The following is a 23,907-nucleotide window of genomic DNA, read 5'->3' on the forward strand; positions in this document are numbered from 1 at the left end:
ATGAGTCAGGCAGAGGAGGTGAAGGGTGTCTGGCAAGGCGGGTAGGCTTAAGTAGGCTGTGCCATTTCCTTGCATAAAATACATATGGATGGCCCCATTGCCAGTCCGTGCCTGGACGGCACAGACCTCCCCATGTATCTAAACCAATACTGCTGTGCCTGATGCCTTCCAAAGGCTTAAACTTCTCGTACAGATCCAGATGTATACCCACGTCACAAGCGCCTGCATGTCCACCCTGTAAAACACGGGTTTTTACACCCCTTTACTTATATATACAGTGCGGGATCTAGTCAGACACGTACACACAGTTGTTCATAACCCAGTCTCTTCATTGCTCCCAGCACCTGCATCTCATGAATCCTCACCCTAATCTGCCTATGTCTTTCTTCATATTCTTCAGCATTTGGCTTTGAAATTGTAAGCAGATTCAGTACCAATTGCCTCCTTTGTTTTCACTGCTCAGAGCCAATTGCTGCCATAAAACACAAATGACAGTGGGACGTGCAGTCTGTTTTTGCCCCATCTTAGATACATTCCCTGGTATTAAATAGATCTATCACAATTTGTTGTGGGTTGATTCACCTGGCACTGCAGAAGTTCCCTGTGCGTGCACACACTGCCCAACTGTGACACCTAGTGTTCAAAGCCAGACTGGCATCCAGCTGTCCGAATGACAGCTGATTATCCGGACAGCAGACTGAATAGCATAGGGAGAAGGAATGCTGTGGTTTCTCGCCTTGATGAGACAGGAGTGTGTTTCACAGGAAAGACAGCAGATCTAAGGAAATGACACTGTGATGATTTATCTTACCTTTACTGCATTGTATTGAGAGTTAAATATCCTTCTTGGACATGAGTGTAGAATACACCTGAATTTTGTAATTAGTCTTGTGGGGTAGCTGTGTTAGTCTGTAGCATCACAAATAACAAGCTGTCCTGTAGCACCTTAAAGACTAACAGATTTATTTATTAGGTAATGAGCTTTCATGATTCACTTGACATTTCGTAACTAGGAGAACTTCACAGACTATTTCTACATTTCTAAAGTGCCTTGGAAATCATAGGCTGGTTGGGTAAGATTATTATGCTTTGGACCAAGCACCTGGGAGCTGATCCTACACCCACTGACTCCGCTGAGAGCAGGGCTGGGCCCCAAAGGTGTCATGTGTAGCTCTGGGTTCATGGCTCATGTGTCCTCTAGCGCAGCTTTTGCGGCTTGAGTGCCCAGACGTCAACCAACCATTATTTCACTCAGTAGCTTGCCAAAGCCCCTTGAAAACAGCACAGGGTTGTGCAGATGTGAGCAAGGGGGGGCCAGATGGGAAGCAATAGAGTGGTACAGGTACAACAGTTGCACAAAGAAACCTGCTGGAAGACTCAGTGCAGGGAAGAAGCTGTGTTGCTGCCAGGAGCTCTGTTTGTACTTTAGGACCTACTTGTTCCTCTGAAATATGACCAAAGGCACCACATCAATTCATGCAACAGTCAATCTTGAAGTAGTCCCTTATCCTTTCATCTGATCAATGGCATACCTCAACACTCACATGGAGTCCCAGGGAAGTCCAACGGGGCATTACACAGACAAAAAGAGACCACAGGCAGGGATCTAAAATGCAGGCTGGGCCTTTGATTAGTGACACCTTGAGGGACTAGGAAAAAAACCAACCAGCCTATGATTTCCAAGGCACTTTAGAAATGTAGAAATAGTCTGTCAAGTTCTCCTAGTTACAAAACATCAAGTGAATCATGGGCATTATCCTCTGGTGGGTAATTAAAAGAGACAGTCAAGCAAAAGGTATCACTTTAATGAGGATTTTTAAATTATTTTTACTTTGTAGGTGCTTCTATTTAATTTTTTCCAATAAGCAAAATATGGAACGGGGAAAGCATCCCTGCCGTCCCTTGTGTCTGCCAAGCCCACTGCAAGCAGCAGCAGAACAAATAAGCCTGTTGAACAGATCTGAACCAAAGCCAACCACTGGTTTTCCATGTGGGCCTGTGCTTTTCTTCCGGCAGCACTCACTGTATAATTCACTAGCTCCTGTATTTGCAGGAACAGCTGTTTCCTTTTTTGGTCCAGGGTTCTCTCAAAGGTAAATTGCACTCCAGTGCTTTGTGGGGCTGTTTTTGTTCTCCTTGTTATAATGAAACACGTTTGATTTCAGCCAGCCAGCCTGCTCCTTGTGCTTAGTCATACCTGGTGGCTGGAGACAAGCTGGGGCTGCTTTCCCAGCTTCAGCAACTGGATGCTCCATTTTGCAGTCACTTAGAGCTAATTGGTATTTGTTTGCATGTGGAAATCCTTGGCAAGGTTTGATTGGTTAGGGCTTATTATTCCAACACACAGATCCCCCAGAAAAGTTAATTATCAGCCTTGGGAAAAGAAACTGTCTTTTGGGGGGGATTTAACCCTGAATGCAGCACCTATATCCTACTCTCTCCTCTGAGGGTGAGCGCACACGTGCGCGCGCACACACACAAGTGTGCTAGCCCCTCGGCTCAGGGTGACCTGAAGTCCTTGCAATCCAAGTGTTGCCTTGAGAGAAGTGTTTCACTGCTCTGCCTTTTGTTCTTCTATCCCATCAGGCCAAGCAGTCCTTAGCCACGTTAACCAAGGATGTCCCCAAGCGTCACTCCTTAGCCATGCCCGGTGAGACGGTGCTGAATGGGAACCAGGAATGGGTGATGCAGGCAGATCTGCCACTCACAGCTGCTATCCGGCAGAGTCAGCAGACACTATACCATTCGCACCCCCAGCACTCAGCAGAACGCCAAGGTGAGCTCCAAGCCAGCAGCAGAACCCTTTAACGTTCTTTATGAAGTCAAGACCTCTTTATATCCTTCCCTGGCCCAATGCACTGACTCAGCGCCAGGGAGAGGGAGGTCAAAGAGAGAGACTTAAATACACAGGAGAATTCCAGAGGCATTCAACCAGACTCCAGACTATGCAGCTTGCCCAGCTTCACAGTAGCTGGTGTATCTATGCCAGTGGACACCTGCTGAGGGGTTTCTCTTCAGTCCTGGGGACTTTCACCCCGTGTTCCCCCCTTTCAGGCTAGGTGTAAACTTCAGGCCTTGATTGCTTGTGGTCACTGAAGTCTTAGGATTCCTTTGAATCCCAGCTAAGATAATTATGGTCTGTCCATCCTGTCCCCTGCACTCCTCTCCCTCCGCACATCAACCCTCCTGCTGGATCCAGGGGATACACAGCATTCTTTGGGTATGTTTACACAATGCAGAAGATCCTCCTGGTCAGGGACAATCTCCCGGGTTTCAATTCCATGTGCCTAGTAGGCACATACAAAATCGAGCTATCTGGGGTCAGTAGTCAACCCTTGTACTCCTCAATATCACGAGGAGTAAAGAAGGGCAATGGGAGAGGTTCTCTGGTCGACCTCTGAGGACGACCAGGTAAGTCAACTGTAGATAAGTCGATACTAGCTACGCAATTGCCGTAGCTAGAACTGTGTATCTACAATCAATTTTAATGTCTAGGGTAGGCCTGGCCTTACTTATGTCCTGTTCTAAGCAGGTAGGCAGTGCTACAGTGCCCTGGAGCAGCTGCCACCTTTCAGCCGAGTGGTTGCCTGAGTCTCATTGGTTGGGATGTCGTCCTTGGCTTGCTCTTTCCTGTTGTCTTCATGTGTTGTAAGGCTCAAGCGCTGCCATGTTGCAAAGCCCATGGAGATGTTTGGAGAAGGGAAGGCAAGGGATTAGCTGGTTCTGTGCTCTGTCCCTCCTGTATTTTGACAAGGGCATGTAAGGAAGGCTTGGTCTACACAATGGAGTTAAGTCAATTGCAGATACACAGTTCTAGCTACAGCAATTGCGTAGCTAGAATCGACTTATCTGCAGTTGACTTACCTGGCCATCTACACAGAGGGAGGTCGACAGGAAAAGCTCTCAATAACGAGTACAGGGGTCGACTGCTGACCCCAGATAGTTCAATTTTGTGCGTCTCTACCAGACACATGAAATCGAACTCTGGAAGATCAACCCTGGCCAGGTCGATATTCCCGGTAATGTAGACACATCCAAGGAAACCTGACCTGGTCTCAAAATACAGGTTTAGACCCAGGCTGCTCAGCCATGTTCTCCTCTGCATAACCTCCCCTTCACCTTCAGCGTGCAAACTCTGTGCCGCCTGGGAGTCCTGCTTAGCTAATCCCCTTTTAGGGAACAGCTTTAACTCTGCTTCAGAGCAGCAGGCAGGAGCGAATTGAGGTTCATCTCCCCACTCTCTGCCTTCCACACTGCGCACCTGGGCCAGGGTTTTCCAACCTGGAAGCACAGAGTCGGCCATCACTGAAAGTTGGGCCCTTTCCTCAGCGTCCAAGCAGCCATGGCTTCTAACTGAAGCTGTGTCTACACTAGGCTAAGAAAGTCGACTGCAGATGTGCAATTCCAGCTACAGCAATTGCATAGCTAAAATCGCCACAGCTGCACTCAGCTAACATGGCTGTCCACACTGGGGAATGTTGACGGGAGAGTTTCTCCCATCGACCTCCCTTACTTCTTGTGTCTGGCAAGGAGTACAGGGGATGCGTGAAATCGAACCCCCAGGAGATCGACCCGGAGTGGGTAAATCTTCCAGGGTAGTGTAGAACTGGGCATCTCTAGAATTCAGGCTGTTTATTTAGGCACCTAACAAGACGTATTTATTCTGGATTGTCCGTATTGTGGAAGCGCATGAAAGCCCCCAGTCAGATCACTCCTCGGGGTGATGGGTGCTGTACAAACACGTAATAAGAGAGTTTCTGCCTGTGGTGACTGGCAAGGAAGGTCCACAGGGGGCACAGGCCATGTGCCCCCCCAAGCCTCCCTGCCTCCCTCCGAAGCTTCTCCCCCCTACAGTTGCTCCGCCCTGTCTGCCTCTTCCTCGGAAGTGGTGCAGCTCTGATGGTGAGTTGCGGTGGGGAGGGTGAGCACTGGGAGGTTGGATGTGACTCCTCTTGCACCCCTCACGTATCGCCCTGGGTTTCTGCCCTGTAGAGCTCTGCAAATTAAATGGAGTTAGCTGCCCAATTTAAAATGTCCACCCTTGGAAGAGTTGCTCTTGCTATAGTCAAGACTCTCCTTGAGTACGTGGTGTTGTTTCAAGGCTACCCAACTGGCTTTGCCCTCTTCCCTTTAAATTCTCCATTACACTGTGTGCTCTCCCTGTTCCAATAACCTACTCAACTCCCCCTGACTCCAGCTCTCAGAAAGCCGCCAACCCACCTGCTCCTGCAAGCTGGGCCCAGTGCCTCATTCCTTTTAGCCCCTGCAGCACTTTGCTCTGCCCAGAGAGACCAGGGAGGAGCTAACATTTGCCTGCCAGCACTTTGCTCAGAAGTCAGCAGTGAGCACTGTGCTGCAGAGTAATTTGTCTGCAAGTCAAGGGCATCTGCACCCTTCTGGGCGTGACCTGGTGCAAAGCCAGGAGAGATTGGGAGCCAGCAGGTGTCTGTGGCAGGGAACTGCACGTTTGTGTGTTGCTGCTTGTTTAGAACATTCTCTGGCAGTTCACGGGCTTCCCTCTCTCTCGGCAGAAGGCAAAACGCTGCAGCTCTGTATGCTGGTGTGTGTGTATGGAATAAGGATGCAGCTTTCAAGGCATCTCTTCTTCCACCCGAGTACCAGTACTCCAGCCATGGCTCAAAACGCTAGAGTGGCACTGTCCTTAAGCGGCAATATGTGAGCCGTCACTGCAGCACAGTGCAATATCCTCAGTGTCCTGCGTGCAGCTGCAGTGGGTGATTACATTCTGCCTCGTTGAAACCAGCCCCACTCGCACTAGCGGCTACAGTAATGCATGTTTCCTCCCTGCCATACCTGTCCTGCCATGCTGGGAGCTATTTTAAAAGGACAATATCCAGGTTACATGTGTATATTTAAAAACCGTCTTCCCGCTCGATAGATGTAAGCATCGATTAAATCCATTCAGTTTTGACAATGAAATGAGTCTGGTCGGTTTCTAAGTCTCCTCAGGGCAGTGTTATGGTTTGGTTTCAGAATTCTGCAAGGGACTGCCTGGATCTTAAAAAAGAGACCCTGCATTTATTAATGTTGCTGTTCATCCTCTCTGTCTTTGAGCCACAAAGCCTAATGGTGGGGCCCAACCGACACGGCTCATGTTCCTTTGAGCAAACTGCATTCTACAGGGGGTCAAAGACCATTGCTGCAGTATTTCGCTTCATCAGAGTCTGCAGATGCTTCTCCATTAGGCACAAGATGCCTGATCAATTAATTGACAGGGCCGAAATCAGGGGTCAAAAACTCATTGTCCAGGGGCCATCCCCTGTCGAAGCAGTTTTACAACAGCGTAACTCAATAACAGGGGTCTGGGAGAGGAGAGTTGGTAGCTGCTGCTCTCCTGTGCCAGGTCCCCTGGTAACCCTTCAGGTCTCAGCCCCAGGAGATGGGGCGCAATGGGAAGGAGTGGGCAGGGAGGTGGCAGGAAGGGGTGAGGCGAATGAAATGGGGGTGGACAGGTCCCCCCCGCCCACCCCCTGTTACTCCTGGGCTGGATCGTAAAATGCTCTGGCCGGGGATGGCCCGCAGGCTGTGAGTTTGAGACCGCTAGCCCTGCAGAGAAGGAATTTAACAGCTGGGGAACAGAAGTGCAATCACAGTGATTTGCACGCAGCTGAGCTGAGGCAGAACCAGGCCCTGAATCCAGTCCAGCACCTGAGCCCAGAGACCATCTCACCCACTTGATCCCTGCAGCTGCCTGCCACCCCGAAAGGCTTCGACAGGCTAATAGGTCCAGGGCTGTGGTCTCAAGCATCCGTCCAGTCCCCAAGCCAGTGACTGTATAACTATAAATCGAGCACTGGAGGGAACCAAAGTCACAGAGAAAGAATGGAGAGGGGACTCATTCTGTAAGTGTATGGCTAGATTTACACATTAACGCTACAGCAAGTGCTCACTGTCAGCCAGAACTGCTGCCCTGTGTTGGAAAGCTGCTGCCAAGATGGGCTGGGTCTGAGCTGAAGCAAGGAGGGCATTGAGATGAAAATGCCATTCTGCGGACGCCTAACTCTGTTCCTTCCTTCCAGCTGTCAGAGTGAGTCCTTGCCATTCGCGGCAGCCTTCCATTATCTCTGACGCATCAGCAGCAGAAGGCGATAGGTCGTCTACGCCGAGTGACATCAACTCGCCTCGACATCGGACGCATTCTCTCTGCAACGTAAGGCAGTTGTAAGGGTCATTTGTGACCCCTTGTGCGGTTGTCTTACCATCAGTGTCAGTGTCCAACCCGAACCATCACATTTGCCCGCTTGTCTTTTGTCACCCCTTCTTCTGGAGCCTGAGCCACAGCCCACCAGCAACAAGGCAAAGCCACACGGGGGGCTTTCAGTCAGGCTATTGATCTACCCCTGTGTTTGAGTGGATTTAAAACTACTCACAGGTCAGCTCGGAACTGATTTTCCACAGCCTGACTCTGTGTGGTCCTTTACACCTCTGACGTGCGAATATCCCTGTCTCCCAGAGGGGCGGGGTCAGTGTTTTGATATAACTTCACATTGTTGGCCAAGCCCCCACAAAGTAAAAAGCAGTGAGGAATCCAAGTCCTGATTTTCAGGAGCTGTGCAAAAAATAGTCTATCTTCTTTTTTAAAAAGGTAAAATATCCTGGAGGAACAGCTGTAACTTTCCTTCAGGTTGTCATTTTTTTGCTATGTGAAACATTGATTCAAATGTATTGGAAGAGCAACCAAACTGGCAACTAAAATTATTAGGGAGTTGGAGCACATGACTAACAAGGAGCAGCTGAGGGATTTGGGCTTGTTTTGTTTGTAGAAGAGTGAGGGGGGATTTGATACCAGCCTTCAACTTCCTGAAGAGGGTCTAAACAGCATAGAGAGAGGCTGTTCTCAGTAGTGACTCATGGCAGAACAAGGAGCAATGGTCTCAAGTTACAGAGCAGGAGGTGTAAGTTGGACATTAGGAAAAACTTATTCACCAGGTGGGTGGTGAAGCACTGCAATGTGTTGCCCACAGAGGTGGTGGAATCTCCATCCTTCGAGGTTTTTAAGTCCCAGCTTGACAAAGCCCTGGCTGAGATGATTTAGTTGGGGTTGATCCTGCTTTGGGCAGGGGACTAGACTCGATGAGTTTCTGGGGTCCCTTCCAGCCCTAGGATTCTATGATTCCTAAGAGTAGTTTTCCAGAGTAGACATTTGGAATCTCCAAGGTTCAGCACAGAGCTTCTCCCCTCTGGCTCTGTTTTATACATTTGGACTGAGTACATGCAGAGCTTTGAAGTTTCTCATAGTGTGACATCCTCTTACCTGTCCCCTCCCCACCAATCAAAATTGAGCCACTTAGACCAAGTTTTGCTCTAAGCTTTCAAGTTCCTCTGACTCCAGCTTGAGAGCTGTGAACATATATGAGCCAAGATGAAAACATAGTGGCTGTGTCTACACGAGCCCCCTCCTTTCAGAAGGGGCATGGTAATGAGCGAGTTGGGCAGATGCTAATGAGGCACTGCCATGAATATGCAGCACCTCGTTTGCATAATAGCAGTCACGCATGATTCAAAAGCACCACTTTCAAATCATGTGCCACCCAGGTAGACGAGCCTTTGGAAAGGATCCCCTGGACTTCGAAAGCCTGTTCTTCCTAAAACCAAATAGGAAGAAAGGGCTTTCGAAGTCAAGGGAGCTTCTGAAATCTACATGGACGGCGTGTGTTCCAACAGTGGCACTTTTGAATCGTGCACAGCCACCATTATGCTAATGAGATGCTGCATATTCATGGCAGTGCCTCTGTAGCATCTTCCCAACTCGCTCATTACCGTGCCCCTTCTGAAAGGACTAGTAGCCAGTTTGTCAAACTCCATGTGAACCAAAGAGGTGCAGAGTTACTTGTCACAGTCATTGGGTAGCTCCCTTGCAGGACTATGGACAGAGCTTAGCAACCCCCTCTCCAAAAGCATAGGCTGGAATATAAAGGAGGATCTCCTTTAGCTGACAGTACTAGGGCTTATACTTTCTGTCGTCTCTGGAGGGAGACACATTCTTACACACTGTGCTAAGGTACATCCACCTTTCTGCTCTCCTTTAAGGCTGGTATAGATCCACAGGATTTTCATCAAGGAGATTACTCTTGCTGTAAAACAGTGTAAGCAAGAATCGAATTTGGCCCTTTGCATCGAGTTGGGTATTTTTTGTTAGTTTGTTTCTCTTCGTTTGGAGGAAGGGAGGAAAGAGCGAGCTTCCAAACTGACAGCAGCAGCTTTCTCTGCTAATGAAAGAAGCAAAGCCAGGCCAGAAATCTGTTGCTTTAGCAGGGACGGAATTGATTTTTATGACTGGAGCCACAGCCTGGAGGAGAATATTTCCAAGTTCAATAAAGAGAATATATCAGAAGGTGCAGGAAAGATCCAGAAACATAGCCTTGAGAGAGCAGAGGGCTTGTGCAGTTTATGATTAAGATACCCTGGATAGTAGAGGCAGATAAATGTAGGTTCATTCTAGGCAGGGAGTTCAGGGAGTGAGCATTTGCCAGATAAGAAAGCCCAGGAGCATGTGCTGACTAAGGCAGCCGTCTGTGAATGAGAGAACAATCTCCAGGCCCCTCAGGCAGCTGTGCCACTGCAGTGAAGGAGAGAGAGATGGGCCAGGGGGAGGGAGACTGTGCCAAGCAGGCGGAAAAACAGTGTGTGAGGACTGGCTGGCTCAGTGTATCAATAACAGACCCCTTAGCGGAGGGTCACAGCCGACGGCTGTGGAGTGACCTGTGTGATGAGTGGGTGGTGGTCATTTCACTCCTAGAGGCTCCGGCATCTCCAAAGCTCCCCCCTCCTTCAGCCAGGCCCGGTGACAGGCAGACGGGGTAGGGTTGTCCCAGGGCCCAGCATTTCAAAGGGGCCCAGAGCTCTAGCCGCGGACATTGCTACTTTGCAGTACCCCAGCAGCGCTGCTCTGCCACTGCGCACTGTTCTGAAGGGCAGACGGGCAGGCATGCAGCCAGCACCACCATCTGAGTGGGGCTGAGGACCAGCTGCCCTAGGTCTTTCCCTTCCTGGGTAGAGTCAGCCCCCTTCCATCTTGCCCTGGGGCCCGCCGTGACGGTTGGCCCTGCTGCTCATTGCTGAGGCTTGCAGAGCCTCTCTGTAGCAGGGAGACCAAGTCTACCCATGACAGTGAATCCAGAATAAGGGATGGTTATGAATTCAAAGCAGAGTCACTGTTCCTGACTAGAGAATGCAAGCTTGTCTAGACCAACTGTTCACAGCAAGCTGGGAGGTAAATCAATCTCATTTTACCCTGCCATGTACTGTGTCCAAAACAGAACCTGCTGCTGGGCACCAACGGGTCCTTTGTGTGCTTTGATCTGCCCGTCTTAGACACGGGAGCCAATAAGTGCACTAGAGAATGTTCTGTGCATGACAACCATGCCCAGACAGCCAATCAGTGTGCAGCAGGCTCGTGCAGGGTCGATTTTCACCTCAATTTACCCTGCACTAACCCATTTGTGTAAGTGCACCCTAAGAGTGCCTGATACCAAGCTAGTTTCATTAGCTTTACTACAGAAAAGACTGATTAGATTAAACTAATTCAGAATAAGGCACTCTTGATCTTGGATAAGGGCATCCTCACATGGCATTAATCAGGAATATCTCACTGTGGAGGCAAACCCTGACAGCCAACTTCTAGTGACTAGATTTATTTGTGTGGCTTTTATCGTTCGACAGTCATGCATTCACTTTGGCTGTTCCTCCCTCCCATTTAAAATAGAGAGCGTGCCTCTGTGCGTGTGTGCGTGCGCATCACACACAAATAGGGCCATCTTCCATCTACAGCTCTCAAGTGTGCAACATTCAGCCGAGTGGTCAGTGTTTTTTCACTCCTGGTGCTTCCTGGCTGGGTCTGAACTAATGTTCCCTCTAATTTTTTTCCATCCACATGCAGAATAAATTTTATGATGTTCACCAAGGCATATGCTAATGTGCATCACCAATAGAATCACTCTGCTAATCATCTGGGCAGCCTTTGAATCTCTTCTGGGCAGTCTCAAAGTGCTCAGGTTACAAGGCAAAAAAGCAGTCGTGTGGCACTTTAAAGACGAGCATAATAATTTATTAGGTGATGAGCTTTCATGGGACAGACCCACTTCTTCAGATCTGGAAAGTGGTTCTGTCCCACGAAAGCTCATCACAAGATAAAATTATTTAGTTAGTCTTTTAGGTGCTGCAGGACTGCTGGTTTTGTGAAGATACAGACTAGCACGGCTACTTCTCTGTCACTGTTCAGCTTACAGAGAACACCAGTCTGAACACAAACAGGCAGAAAACCATGTATCTTCCCAAATTCCTGTGCAAGCTAAATAGCCAGACCATTTCCCACTGGGCCCTTGACCTTCTCACATAAAGCGTCCAGCCACTGGATAGTGCTGTACCGATAAAATGATATCAGGGAGTAAGACATGTTCCCCCCCTTGTTAACAAGGGCCTCTTCCTCATTACATTCCTCGTTGTCATTTTTCTTTGACATCCAGGACCTGTGTCATTTGGCTCCAGATGTGAGTGAGAGGGCAGTTGAGTTCAGGGAGTAGATCTCAGTCTAAGGGTCAATAAGTTGGTGTAAACTCCCAGGCTGAGGGGGCGAGAAGACGGGTGTAATAAGAACTGAGGCGTGGTGGTAAAGCAGGCCCATCTCCACACCTATTCAGTCAAGCTCCTTCCTTCTTTTGGTCCCTTGGCATGTCTGTCTCACCCATGCCTTGTCCTTTTCCCCCTGCTCTCTGTGTGTAAATTATACCCATTGCCTTTGAACCCGGCTTGAGGTGAATTCATGTGATAACCTGTGGTCTTTCCTACACTGGTTTAGAACTAATGGTGTTAGCCTCTTGGCAACTGGCAGAAGCAGACCAACTCGGAACAACTTAAATTTTGTCTCCAAATGAATCTTTCCCTCTTTAATTTTTTGATCGGTCACCCCAAGGGGAGAGGGACCTGGACCAAAATGTCAGTGGTCCTCTGAATTTGATTTTTGTTGCTAAGGAGGGTGTGTCTGGTAAGCTGCAGGAGACTGGGTATTTCTCAGAACTTCTCTGGCTCACGGTGATGCGGAGGAATGCTCACAGGAGAAGGGTGCAGAAGTAGAGGGAACAAAGGATTAAATGAATCTTGGTTGAGTTCAGTAGATTCTCGTTTCGGCCCCACTGAGATTCTGACTTTCCAAAACTACGTTTGACTCTTGGCTGCATTTAGCCTTGTCTGTGGGTACAAAATAACAGGGAAAACACAGTTTTCCCTGCCGCAGCATGATCTTCTCTTGTCCAAACCCCTCTTTTCCCTCCCTAAAAGAATTGGCTTCAACATTAGACACCAGCAACTTTGCAGCAGCTAATGCTCTGAAGCCCAGAAATAAGCAGGATTTCCACAGAGGAAACTGCTGGCGGTACATGGTGTAGCTGTGGTGTGTGGTATTAGGGCTGCATTTATGCTGTTTTAACAAGATCCGTGTTCTTCTCCCGGTAGGGGGATAGTCCTGGACCAGTACAGAAGAACTTGCACAACCCAATTGTACAGGTAAGAGAACAATTGCTTTTTCCACCAGTCTCCTACTGAAATGCAGTTTATTAGTGGGAAGCATGGCTGACCCACGCACATGTGGCAGAAGCTACAGACCTGTGCAGTGTTGATGGGACGCTTGCAAGTACATCTGTAGGCCATGATAAGAGACATCAGTCATCTTGGGAAATGGGCCTGAATCAAACTCTGGCTTTGAGCAGTGCTAAGCTTTAGAGTCAGATCCAAACTTTCTGCCACAGCTCCAGCTCTAGTTGAGAAGATGGGAGAAGCCCTCAGTTGTCATGTTTCAGACAGAATGATGGAGGCAGTGGAATCTGGTGGAGGCAGGCAATAGCAGTTGACTTGTTTAGAGAGGGGGTGGACCTACAGGGCCATATGCCAAAGAGTCTAATCTGGTGTAAACTGCGTCTTTGACCAGGTCATTGGTATCTGTTACACCAAATCAGGCTACCAGGATTGATTTCCTGTTAGCCTGAGTCTGTCCAATGTGATCTCAGGGGTGGGCTGTAATTTTAGATCGGGGGTGGCGTGATCTCCAAGATTTTGGTAAGTGGTCAAGGGCTGCACTTCTCTATGGCAAAGATGCAGGGGTTGGGATGGATGTTGGGTGCAGAAGGGAGATCAGGATAGCGGACTGGGGTGCAGAAGAGGCTGTGGGGTCTGAGAGGGAGTTTGTGTGAAGGAGGAGGTTGTGACCTGGAGCAGAGGATTGCAGCGCAGGGTCAAGGATGAGGTATAGGTGCTCCCTAACAAAACATAGGTTCTTCTGGCATATAAATGGCCACAAGACCCACAGCCAAGGACTGTAGCAAGGCAATCGAAAGGGGGTGGGATGGTAGAAAAAGTTCTTGGAAAGAAGCAAACATTTACATCATGGGGGAGAGTCTCGGGGGAGTAGAGTGTCCTGCCCCAAGAATTTGAAATACTAAATGGAATTTCCCATATTTTGGGGGTTTCCAGCCAAAATTTAGGTAAAACAAAACAGGACACGTGTGGAACTATAATATCGTACAAGGACCTGTTCAGGCCACATTGCATCATATTAAATTACCAATTTTATCCCAGACTGACAGATGGGATTCAGATGTTGTGAGTTCCGTGTCCCCAGTTCCTCTCCATATTGATCCACCTGTCTTGGCCCCAGATGACTGAAGGAACATTATAGCCCTCTAAATTTAACCCTGTCTTTTTTAAAAACTGGCATGAAATTAGTGTTCTTTGAGTCTTCTGGAACTTCCCCATGCTTCAAGACATCCTGAAAATCACTCGGGCTGGGTCTACACATGCCCCTTCCTTTTGAAAGGGGCATGTTAATGAGCAGGTTCAAAAGATGCTAATGAGGTGCTGCAATGAATATGCAGCACCTCATTAGCATAATGGTGGCCGAGGCGATTCGAAAGTGCGGCTTTTCAAATCACGCGCCAACTGTGGAGACGGGACCTTCCAAAAGGACCGCCCCCCCCCGCAGTTTTTGAAGATAGGAAGAAGAGCTTTCAAAAACTTGTGGGGGGGTCCCTTTCGGAAGGTCCTGTTTCCACAGGTGGCGCGCGATTCGAAAGGCCTCACTTTCAAATCGCTGTGGCCACCATTATGCTAATGAGGCACTGCATATTCATTGCAGCACCTCATTAACATCTTTCAAACCTGCTCATTAACATACCTCTTTCAAAAGGAAGGGGCACATGTAGACACAGGGTCACAGTCCAGTGAGCTCCTGAGACAGCTCTTTTAAAACTCTTGGGTGCAAGTTATCTGGACCTGCTGATTTTAAAATGTCTAACTTTATTACAAGTTATTTAATACCATCCAGAGACAATAGTGGAATTGACTGTTGGTTTAATCATATGTTGCTATATATATATTAGGATTCAGGCCTGGGAGAGGGGTGTTAGAAGAGAGGTAGGGCCTGGGACGGAGTTGGGGTACAGTTCCAGAGGCAGGCTCTGGCTGGGAGGTGCTTATCTGAACAGCAATCTCAAGCAGCCCTCCCTGCCTGTGAGTAGCCCCAGACCGCTCAAAGCAGAGAGCTATTCCAGGTTGCTCTCTGCTGTGCAATGGGAGGCTTTGCCCTGTACCTCCACCCCAGTAAAACCTCCCAGCTCTGGTTTCTGGCCAATAGGAGCTGAGAGCTTTTGTTGGGGTTGGAGGCAGCACATAAATCCCTTCCCTCAGCAGCACAGAGAGCCAGGAGGAGCAACCAGCTGCTTTGAGCGGCACTGCTCCACGTTCCAGGGATGAGCCTTGGCCAGATTAAAAACCTTGACATTCTGTGGCCCGCGGCCAGATCTTACCAGCCCCTGCGCTAGCTCAGGGAGCACTAGTGCACTAAAAATAGCACAGTCCCAGCAGGGCAGCCACGGGCATTGCAGCATCATGAGATAGTCATATTGGACTCTGTCAGTTGGGTGCAGAAAGAGGTAACAAAAATAACTGAAGCCCTGTCCACAGCAAAGGAATTTGCAGTGTTGTAATTAAATGGTGCACCAGCTTCAGGCATCGCTGGCCTGGAATATCTCCCAGTAAACTGCAGCAGGGAAGCAATGCAGCTCAGGGGCTTATTCAGTCACTGCACTGAAATCCCTACACTGGGGCAAACTTCCTGCACAGACAGGGCCTTAGACTTAGTCCCGACCAAGCAAGTTTGTGAGAATTGTTGGTGAGTTAGGAGGTGCTGGTGTTTGCTCCTTGATGCAGGTTTTAACTTCAGGATACTATGTGGAAAGGCAGTGTCAAGTCAACTCACATCACAGTCTGAAATGCAAAAGCCCCTAGTGGTCTGCCTCCAAGTCAGAGGCCACTACTACTAATGAGAAAGGAGCGGGGGAAGGCTGATCAGAGAGCAGAAACACTTCCTTTGGACTCGGTTTCCTTTTCACGCGAGTTTGTCTGAATGCACCCATGTGGGCCCCTGAACTGTGGTGTGTTTCAAATACACATAGGCTGCTCCAAAACCCTTGGTCCAAACAGTGGCACCCCTTCCCCACCTTGGAACCCCTGTGGTGGTCAAAATCCAGCTGTAAAAATGTTGACACCTCATCCCCAAGGTATTTAGATGCATGCTTTCCATTGGCTTCAATAAGAGTTAGGCACCTACATTCTTTGGAGAATCTGGACTTTGGAGTCCTGTCTCTAGTTTGAATAAACCCAAAGCTTCAAGGCAGAGCTCAGTCAAACAACTCTTCTATTTTATCCTCAGAGCAATGCATTTTGCTGTAAACCCAGAGTGAAATCCTGGCCCCCTTAAAGTAAATGGCAAAACATCCACCTCAGGGGGGGAAATCTCGACTCCGCTAAATCCTCCCATGTTTGCTCAGAAGTCTCCCTCGGCTTTCTGACAAACCAGACCAAGTTGTGAGGGGGTTCTGTCTGGCTCTCATGCTTTAGCCTAGCTTAAGGAACAGGTATCTGAGTTGCTGGGGTTATGTGAAAGAGCATCTGGCAAGCACTTACATGTAAGAAAACAAGAACTTTCAGCCTATTCCTCTACAATCTTCTCCCCTGACACCACCATGCCAGAGCTGAATGAGACTTCTGCTCCAGTGGGAGCAGATAAGATCCTGTTTCCTTAGGCTGGTTAATTTATAGTTCAGAAAAGAGAGTTATCAGGGCAGGATCCTTATTCCATCACTCTGGGGGTAGAATTCATTGCCTTTTCACAAAGTTCTGTTACTTCTAACAACATCTCCAATACATGGATAGTGTGTAAATAAATACCATGGTTACTTGGGATAAGAGATGGCCCAGGTTTAGGAGCCAAATCAAAGCCCAGTTAGCCTTCAGATTAAACTGTTAATTTCTTCACGTCTTTTAAAATATACCAATAGCCCCCTACCCACGGTGTTGAGTGCCCTAAGCCATAAATGAAAAAGGAAAGCTAGACAAGGGATGTCCTATAAACATCTGGCTCCAAATCAACCCACAGGCTCATCACCAGCCTTTACCAAGACAGGCTTGCAGCTTTCCTGGAAGAGCAAGCACTCTGAGGTCTTGTAGACTTGAGGATAGTGATCAAATTCCAGAATTGAAGGCCCCTGCTAGCCCCTCCCTCTCATTTACATTATGGGAGCTCCAACTTCAACACTTCAGCTGCTCTTGTAGGCATTCTCCTGGCTGCCTGGACAAGCTCTCTGTCCTAGTTACAAGGCTGAGATTTTCAGAGCCACCCCAGGAATCTGAGTGTCTCAGGGTCCTCTGGGTGGAGATTTCTGAAAGCTAACCATCTTCGGGCTTGAGAGTGCTTCCCATCACCATAGGATCTGGGAACTGTCTACAAAAAATCAGTAGCTGTAGCTAAGTCCCCAATGGCCTCCGTGGAATGGAGAAGACAGACTCCCTCTTATGCCCCCCATCTGTTTACTGTCGATACTTATGTTATTTCCTCTTCTTGGTTCTCCCTTCCCTTTGCAGTCTCTAGAGGACCTCGAGGACCAAAAACGAAAAAAGAAGAAAGAGAAGATGGGATTTGGTTCCATCTCCAGGGTGTTTGCCAGAGGAAAGCAGCGGAAATCCCTAGACCCGGGCCTCTTTGATGGTACTGCTCCTGATTATTACATAGAGGAAGACGCAGACTGGTGACCCTTCCCCTCCCCAAGCGGGTAGCCTGACTCCTTCCTCTGCTGCCGGTGTGCGTGCGTGGGCGTGTGGCTGTGTGTGTGCAGATGCATCTAACTCAGAAAAGAAAGTGAGCCTTCTCCTCTGCGTCGCCACTTCTGTAACTGATGTACATACTACAAACAAAGCCTGTGTGTGAATATGTTCACTGTCGTCTTTGGAGCGATGCAGTTGTGTTGTAATCCTCTTGTTCTGTTTCTAATTTTCTTTTTTGTTATGTTTCGTTTTTGGTTTTGATTTTTTTTTCTTAATGAAACTTGAAACTTGAAGGACTGCTGTGTATTTGTAAATAACACAAATATTGTGCACTTTGTGCTTGTGACGTCTCTTGTCCAAAAACGCTGTTTCCTTGAGCCCCTCATGTCGGTGCATTCTGTATCTGGTATGTCCTAAAAGTTGGAAGTTGGAGAGGACAGTATCCTATTCACAGGGTGCACCTGAGTTATGAAAAACATTGGGCTCTGCCTAGCTAGAAAGACCTTAAAATCTCACTCAGTGTGATGTCTTCCTGGCCAAAATGGAGGAGCCTACGTTGTCTTCTTTCTAATGCCTGCCAGCCTGGAATAATGGCTTAACTTTGCTTTGATTGTTTAGTTTAATTTATTTGCGCAAATCCAGAGGAGTTATTCTAACTAAATTATTGCATACAGATTGGAATTTATATTTTTCCACAGTGGTGGGGATGGGCTGGGGGTAGAAGGGTATGTTTATACTTTACTGCTCTATTAAACTGCTGCCTGCAGAACTAGGGCAAGATTGAGTAGAAGCCGAGAGAATCAATTTTTCTATTCCTGTCTTTGTTTTTCCACATGAATTTCTGTTGCATTTCTCTCTGTCTCTGCTGCTAACGAGGTGAATGTTCCCCGATCCCGCAGTTGATCCAGACAGCAGGATTGGGGACCCAGATTGCTATATAGGAAGTATAACCTGGTCTAATATCTTAAAATATCTTTCTCTAAAAAATGTGTAATGTATTGGAAAAGAGCTATTTATTATGGAATAATGTGGAGGAAAATGTTAGACTGCAAAACAGACTGGAGTTTTCAGTACTGCATATATTTAGAAGGAAGCACTGACCTATGCTTTCGTTGTATTTTCTGTCCACAGAAGCACACAATTAATTTTTGCTTCATGTCTGCAGTTTTTCTTATATACTGCATTCAATTGGGTGATCAATAAGAAAGAAGGATAAAGGCAGGCAAGTACTTAAGTCCCATTGACGTTAGTTGGACTTAAATACTTCTTTTACGTTACGTGCTTTATGGAATGGGAACTTAAGAAACTTCAGAGTAAACTAGGGAATGAATGAATCTAAAGCTAGTTAAACAGAAACTAAAAGGTAGAGTAATTAAACTAAAATCCCTGGAAGCTGCATGGAAACTGTTTAAAGACACCATACTAGAGGCCCAACTTAAATGTATACCCCAAATAAAAAAACACAGTAAGAGAGCTAACAAAGAACCACCATGGCTAAACAGCCATGTTAAAAAGGCAGTGAGAGAGAAAAGGGCAGCTTTTAAAAAGTGGAAGTCAAATCCTAGTCAACCTGTGGAACTCCTTGCCCGAGGAGGCTGTGAAGGCCAGGACTCTATTAGGGTTTAAAAAAGAGCTTGATAAATTTTTGCAGGTTAGGTCCATAAATGGCTATTAGCCAGGGATAAAGTATGGTGCCCTAGCCTTCTGAACAAGGGCAGGAGATGGATGGCAGGAGATAAATCACTTGATCATTGTCTTCTGTTCTCCTTCTCTGGGGCACCTGGCATTGGCCACCGTCGGCAGATGGGATGCTGGGTTGGATGGACCTTTGGTCTGACCCAGTATGGCCATTCTTATGTTCTTATGTTCTAAATAATAGCACTAAGGCAGATGCTGGGGGAAAACTGGAAAATGGTTATGGATCTAATGTTAACTTTAGTCCTGGACTATTTATTTTGTTTGAAAGAAAACTGATCTGGGTATGGGCTATTCCTGTCATTCATCCCACAATGCAGCAGTCTAATAGCTTTGGTACTCCCAGGTAAGCAAAGCTGGCGGTAACATCTCTTCACCTCTTCTTTGGGGGCACTGTTTCCTTCTAACTCTGCTTCGCAAGCAATCAAATGTGCATTTTGGAATGATCAGGCAATTTGATGCAGTTGCTTCTTAAATCACCTGTGCTCATTCTCTTCTAAATTCTACTGTATTTAGGTGGCGGAGATTTTTGCAAGTGCACCAAAAAGATTTATAAGCACAAAGCCCGTTTTTACTGGGGACTTGTGCTCCTAAATCCCTTAGGCTCTTTGCAAAATCTGATTTTTTTTTCTTTCTCCTTCCACTAACATGCATGGCTGTCTGGTTACTACCAAATACAGTATGTTATGCTTTAATGCTTTCAATAATGTTATGCTCTTAAAAAGATTATTTAATATAATAGTTGTGTATTTTTTAATCCCGATAAGTGCACCCTGTTTGAAAGGGATATTTTGTCTTTTAATTATGAAACTACAAAACAAAATACCCCCACGCTACATTTCCTTCTAACAGAATGATGTGGAAAAATCTTAGCGGTTTGGGGTGGAGGGCTGTGGTTTTAAGTACCCATATTGGTTTGCAATGGACTTTGTTCAAAACCAGGTAGGGAAGAACAACCCTTACCATCTTTATCTGCAGAGAAACATTTTTATATATTTCTGCCCCCCTTGTGTTTTTATAATTTTAAAAATGAGCAAGCAAAACTCCTGTTATTTTAATGGTTTCCTTTTCATTTCAGCTTTTCTAAATTAGGAAATAATTCTGAGAGTTACTAAGAGGATGATTTATTTAAAAGAGAACTACAAGTAGTAGCGTATGAATTATGGGTAATGTTAGATTTTACTTTTCCCATGTGAGTGGGGAAAAGACCTTGAAGGCATGGATGCAAATATAAAAATATTAAAAAAAAAATCTAAATAAAGCTTATTTTAAAGTATAAATGAATTCTATGTGATTTAATTGTTTCTAAGTTGTGTTTGTTAGGCCTGGATCCTTGACTGTTCCAGGTGATTAAATCTGATACAGGTTGAACCTCTCTCGTCCAGCACCCTCGGGACCTGACCGGTGCCAGACGAGGGAATTTGCCGGACCACAGGAGGTCAGTATTGTCTAACACATTATCAACACTTCCACTGCTTACTGGACTCTTAGAAGACACTTTAGGGATATGTTACAGATACATAACAGCACAGAACACTGAAAGTCAGGACTGTTGGGTGGAAACAAGCTTTATGGACCCACAGGAAACTTGGCCATACCTGTGATAAGTGGTCATCTGGCTAACTAAAATCATGCCAGATTACAGATGTTTCTGGATGAGGGAGTTCAGGATTTGAGAGGTTCAACAGGTACTGTAGTACAAAGTAAGTATTTTATATCACTTGCCACCTGAGTAATAGAAGCTCAACTATTTGTTCACTTCTCAGAACCAGCGTTTACCTAACTTAGCGAGTTGCTCCTGCCAGTTAGGGGAGATATAACGGTTCAGAAATTTGTCTTGATGCAATAGCCCAAAGCAACTGCAGCTTTGGAATTCGGTGACTGGTATTTTCAGGTGAATTTTCAAAATTTGGAGAAAGAGAATCAAGACATATATACAATAATCTTAATTTCCTCTTTAAAATTCACCTCCCTCATCCTGTATTTTCCAAACCCTGAGTATAACACCTCCTTGTGTCTGTGTTCGCCTTTACCAAAGAAAGGAGGGAAAATCTCTGTTCATGACTTGCCTATGAAAAATTATACAGTCCAAAACCCACTTGAGGCTATTGTTTGTAAGCTACCCTAACTGTGAATCACTATCACCCTTTTTCACCATGTACTGGATTCTATAGCTGGTATCAAATCTGGTGTCTTAAGAAGGAACTGTCTGTCACAAAATCTACATGGACTTGAAGTACTTCCCCTGTTTGCAACCCCAAGGTCTGGGTAGACCTGAAAATTCCCCCAGTGGTGCTGTAAACCCAAATGTGAACTGAGCAAAATGGAAACAGAAGATCAAAGCCAATGGAAACTGTTGTTACAACTCTTTCTTTTGTGACCCAAGATGGAGTGAGTCATCTGCAGCCAAATTTACCCAGGGCCCCTCATTCTAAAGGTGTATGTCTCCTACTGTCCGTCAAATGTATGTATCCCAGGCTAGCCTCCTCACCACCAGACCTTGCTCCAGCTCCACTAATCGGGAGAAAAGTGTGTGAGCAGGAGAGATGAGGCAACAGAATGGCCTTGTCTGCCCTTGGCCTCTTGTAGAACACCACAGGGTGTGAGGGAGGGGAGGAGGTAGGGGAGAATCAGGGAGGGTAGGGAAATGGAGACTGGGGTAGAGAAAAAATATAGCAAAAACTGCAGAAGAAGAAGGAAAGAAGATGAGAATAATAGGAGGAAAGTGAGAGGATGTGCAGAAAACCTGATTGTCTTTCACCTCAGAGGGAGCTATAATTGGACTGGCTTTGAACGTGGGCCGGCTTTGAATGTACTGAATAATGTAGCACCCGGGTTGTTCGGACACATGGGAAGGAGCAGCAGGCAAGTAACCTAGATTTAGTAGAGCCCACCTAGGAAGTACCTGGGGCAGTTGACTTCGGAGCTGCAAATCCGAAACAATACTTGAAAAACGTCTGCTTGGTTCTACAGAAAAACAGAAGCCAAACAAGTCTTGTGAGAGAATCCAAGAATGAAGCTTCTCCTGGGTCTGAACTTTCCCACAGATCTGTTGCGTTTCATCCAGTATGGAGACAACTGTAAAGTATGGAAGTGGAGCCAAACTTTTCTAAAATCTGAGAGGGTTTTGTGTCAGGCTTATCTCCCCATCAGCAAAAGCAGTGGCTTTTAGAGTTGGAACTGGCCTCAGAAATCTGGTAAAAGGTTTAGTAGACTGGAAAACCCTGAGGTGGCGTAAACAGTCTCCAACTTCAGTTTATAAATCGTGCAGGGTGGCAGTTAGAATTTGCTGACCAATGTAAAACGCCCAAGGAGCTGGGGTAGGGGGCAGTGATCCCAGAGGCACCAGCAGGTAAGTAAGTAATGCTGTGCCAAGAATACCATGGAAACAAAATGCAGAAGGGCAGGAAGCTGAGGCATCTTCATAGAAAACATAGGGCTTTCTCAAGTGTCAAATAGGGGGAAATCCCTGAAAAGCCAAGCTAACTAAGGGGAGCTTGTCTTCAGGTTTTTTTTTTTGTTTTTTTTTTGTCCCTCAGTTGCTGGAACTTTGCTTATTATTATATTTTGACACAATCTAATACGCTTATTGGTGTCTGAAATAGCAACTGCTCCAGTAGTCAGGCCTGCAGTACAGTCAGCTATGCAGGGACCGTGGAATTGGGACAGGAAGAGCTCTACTTTCCCTGCACAGTGGGGAGAGAGGATTTAACTCACATCAAAAAGCGAAGTGGAGTATAGCTGCTTATTCAGGAGATTAATTCGCCTGTGGTGCTACAGGCTTAGAGGAGACTTCCTTATTCAGCGTCACGGCTGTTGCTAAAATCCTAGACTAAGGCCACAGTAGCACAGGGGTTTTGTACCAGTTTTATGGATTTGGTTACGGGATGTTTTGGGGTATGCTGTTTTTTGTTTTGTTTTGTTTTGTTTTTCCTGAAATAGTTATACAAGCTGCAGCTATACTGTTATAGTTAATTTCCTTTCCTGAATGGGGAGAGAGCAGCTTTTACCTAGATCAGAGTTTCCCAAACTTTTATATAGTTGGGACCCGGGTTTTTTCAGTACCTTTTTGCAGCCCAAAAATATAAACGCATATTAAAAAAAAAGGAATGAAAAATGGATAAATCTTCACTGTTTATTATTTATTCTCAATAATAATAGTGCATACTTATCATTTGTATATTTTCAAAGGATCAGTAGTTTTTGGGGACCAGTACTGGGAACAAGGACTGGTACTGGGCCGTAGACCACACTTTGGGAAACGCTGACCTAGATCATTCAGGTTGGTGTCTTTCACATAGTCTTTCTCCACCCCCCTCTGATTGGTGATTCTCCAGCCTTCCACCTTCCATTGTTCCTGTTTAGGCAGGAACATGCAAGTGGCATAAATATAGTGTCTAAGTGAATAATAAAACCCCAATTACTGTAAGATCTCCTAATCTCCCCACCACACAGAGAGGAAACTGAGGCACAGATTCTCAAGGGAAGTTGGGCACCTAAACACCTTCTGAGGGTCTGGCTCTAAGAGATTTGCCCAATGTCACAGGCAAGCTGTGGCAGAGCTGGGACTTGACCCCAGGTCTGAGAAGCACCCAGGCCAATGGCCAAACCCCGGGCCATCCTTCCAGCTGTAGTTCTGTAATAGACAAGAATGTCAGTGTGTATCATGAGTCTTTTACATGTCCCTGGGCCCTTTCTGTTGAAACTCTGAGAGCTCTTTACAAACCACTGTGCTTCACAACATCCCTGAGAGTCCAATGGGGAAACAGAGGCACAAAGGTGCAGTATCTTGCCTAGCAAAGATGGGAGCTCTGACTCCTCATGGCCTGCCTCCAAATATGCATAACCCCCTGCTGTAAAAATAGCCTGTGGGAAAGGATTAAAAACAAGCAACCTGTAGTCTTAGAGAAATAATAGAGCAATAACGCTTGCTAGATAGGGTGTTGACCGTTAGAAATGGTCTCCTACAACTGGGCTCCTTACAGAAGTGGTAGGAGACAGTTTCCTGCAACTCAGCAGCATTTCTCCTTTGTATTCTCTTGTCTGCTGAAAACGCTGCAGGATATGGCATGGGTGGAAGCCTAGCTCCCGTCCCGGCCT

The 23,907-nt window shown here is 46.6% G+C and overlaps 1 protein-coding gene across 1 annotated transcript in view; it reads left to right on the forward strand.

The window, feature by feature from the left end:
* The window catches only part of KAZN (kazrin, periplakin interacting protein), a 401,651-nt gene extending 381,587 nt beyond the window's left edge, over nt 1-20,064 (forward strand). The window contains exons 6-9 of the mRNA XM_074975804.1: nt 2,587-2,776; nt 7,041-7,171; nt 12,472-12,522; nt 16,933-20,064. Coding sequence (XP_074831905.1) covers nt 2,587-2,776; nt 7,041-7,171; nt 12,472-12,522; nt 16,933-17,100 — 540 coding nt within the window. The 3' untranslated portion in view covers nt 17,101-20,064. The remainder of the gene's footprint in view (nt 1-2,586; nt 2,777-7,040; nt 7,172-12,471; nt 12,523-16,932) is intronic.
* Nucleotides 20,065-23,907: the final 3,843 nt, after the last annotated feature.

Source organism: Carettochelys insculpta, chromosome 23, assembly GCF_033958435.1.
Source record: "Carettochelys insculpta isolate YL-2023 chromosome 23, ASM3395843v1, whole genome shotgun sequence".
Lineage (NCBI taxonomy): Eukaryota > Metazoa > Chordata > Testudines > Carettochelyidae > Carettochelys > Carettochelys insculpta.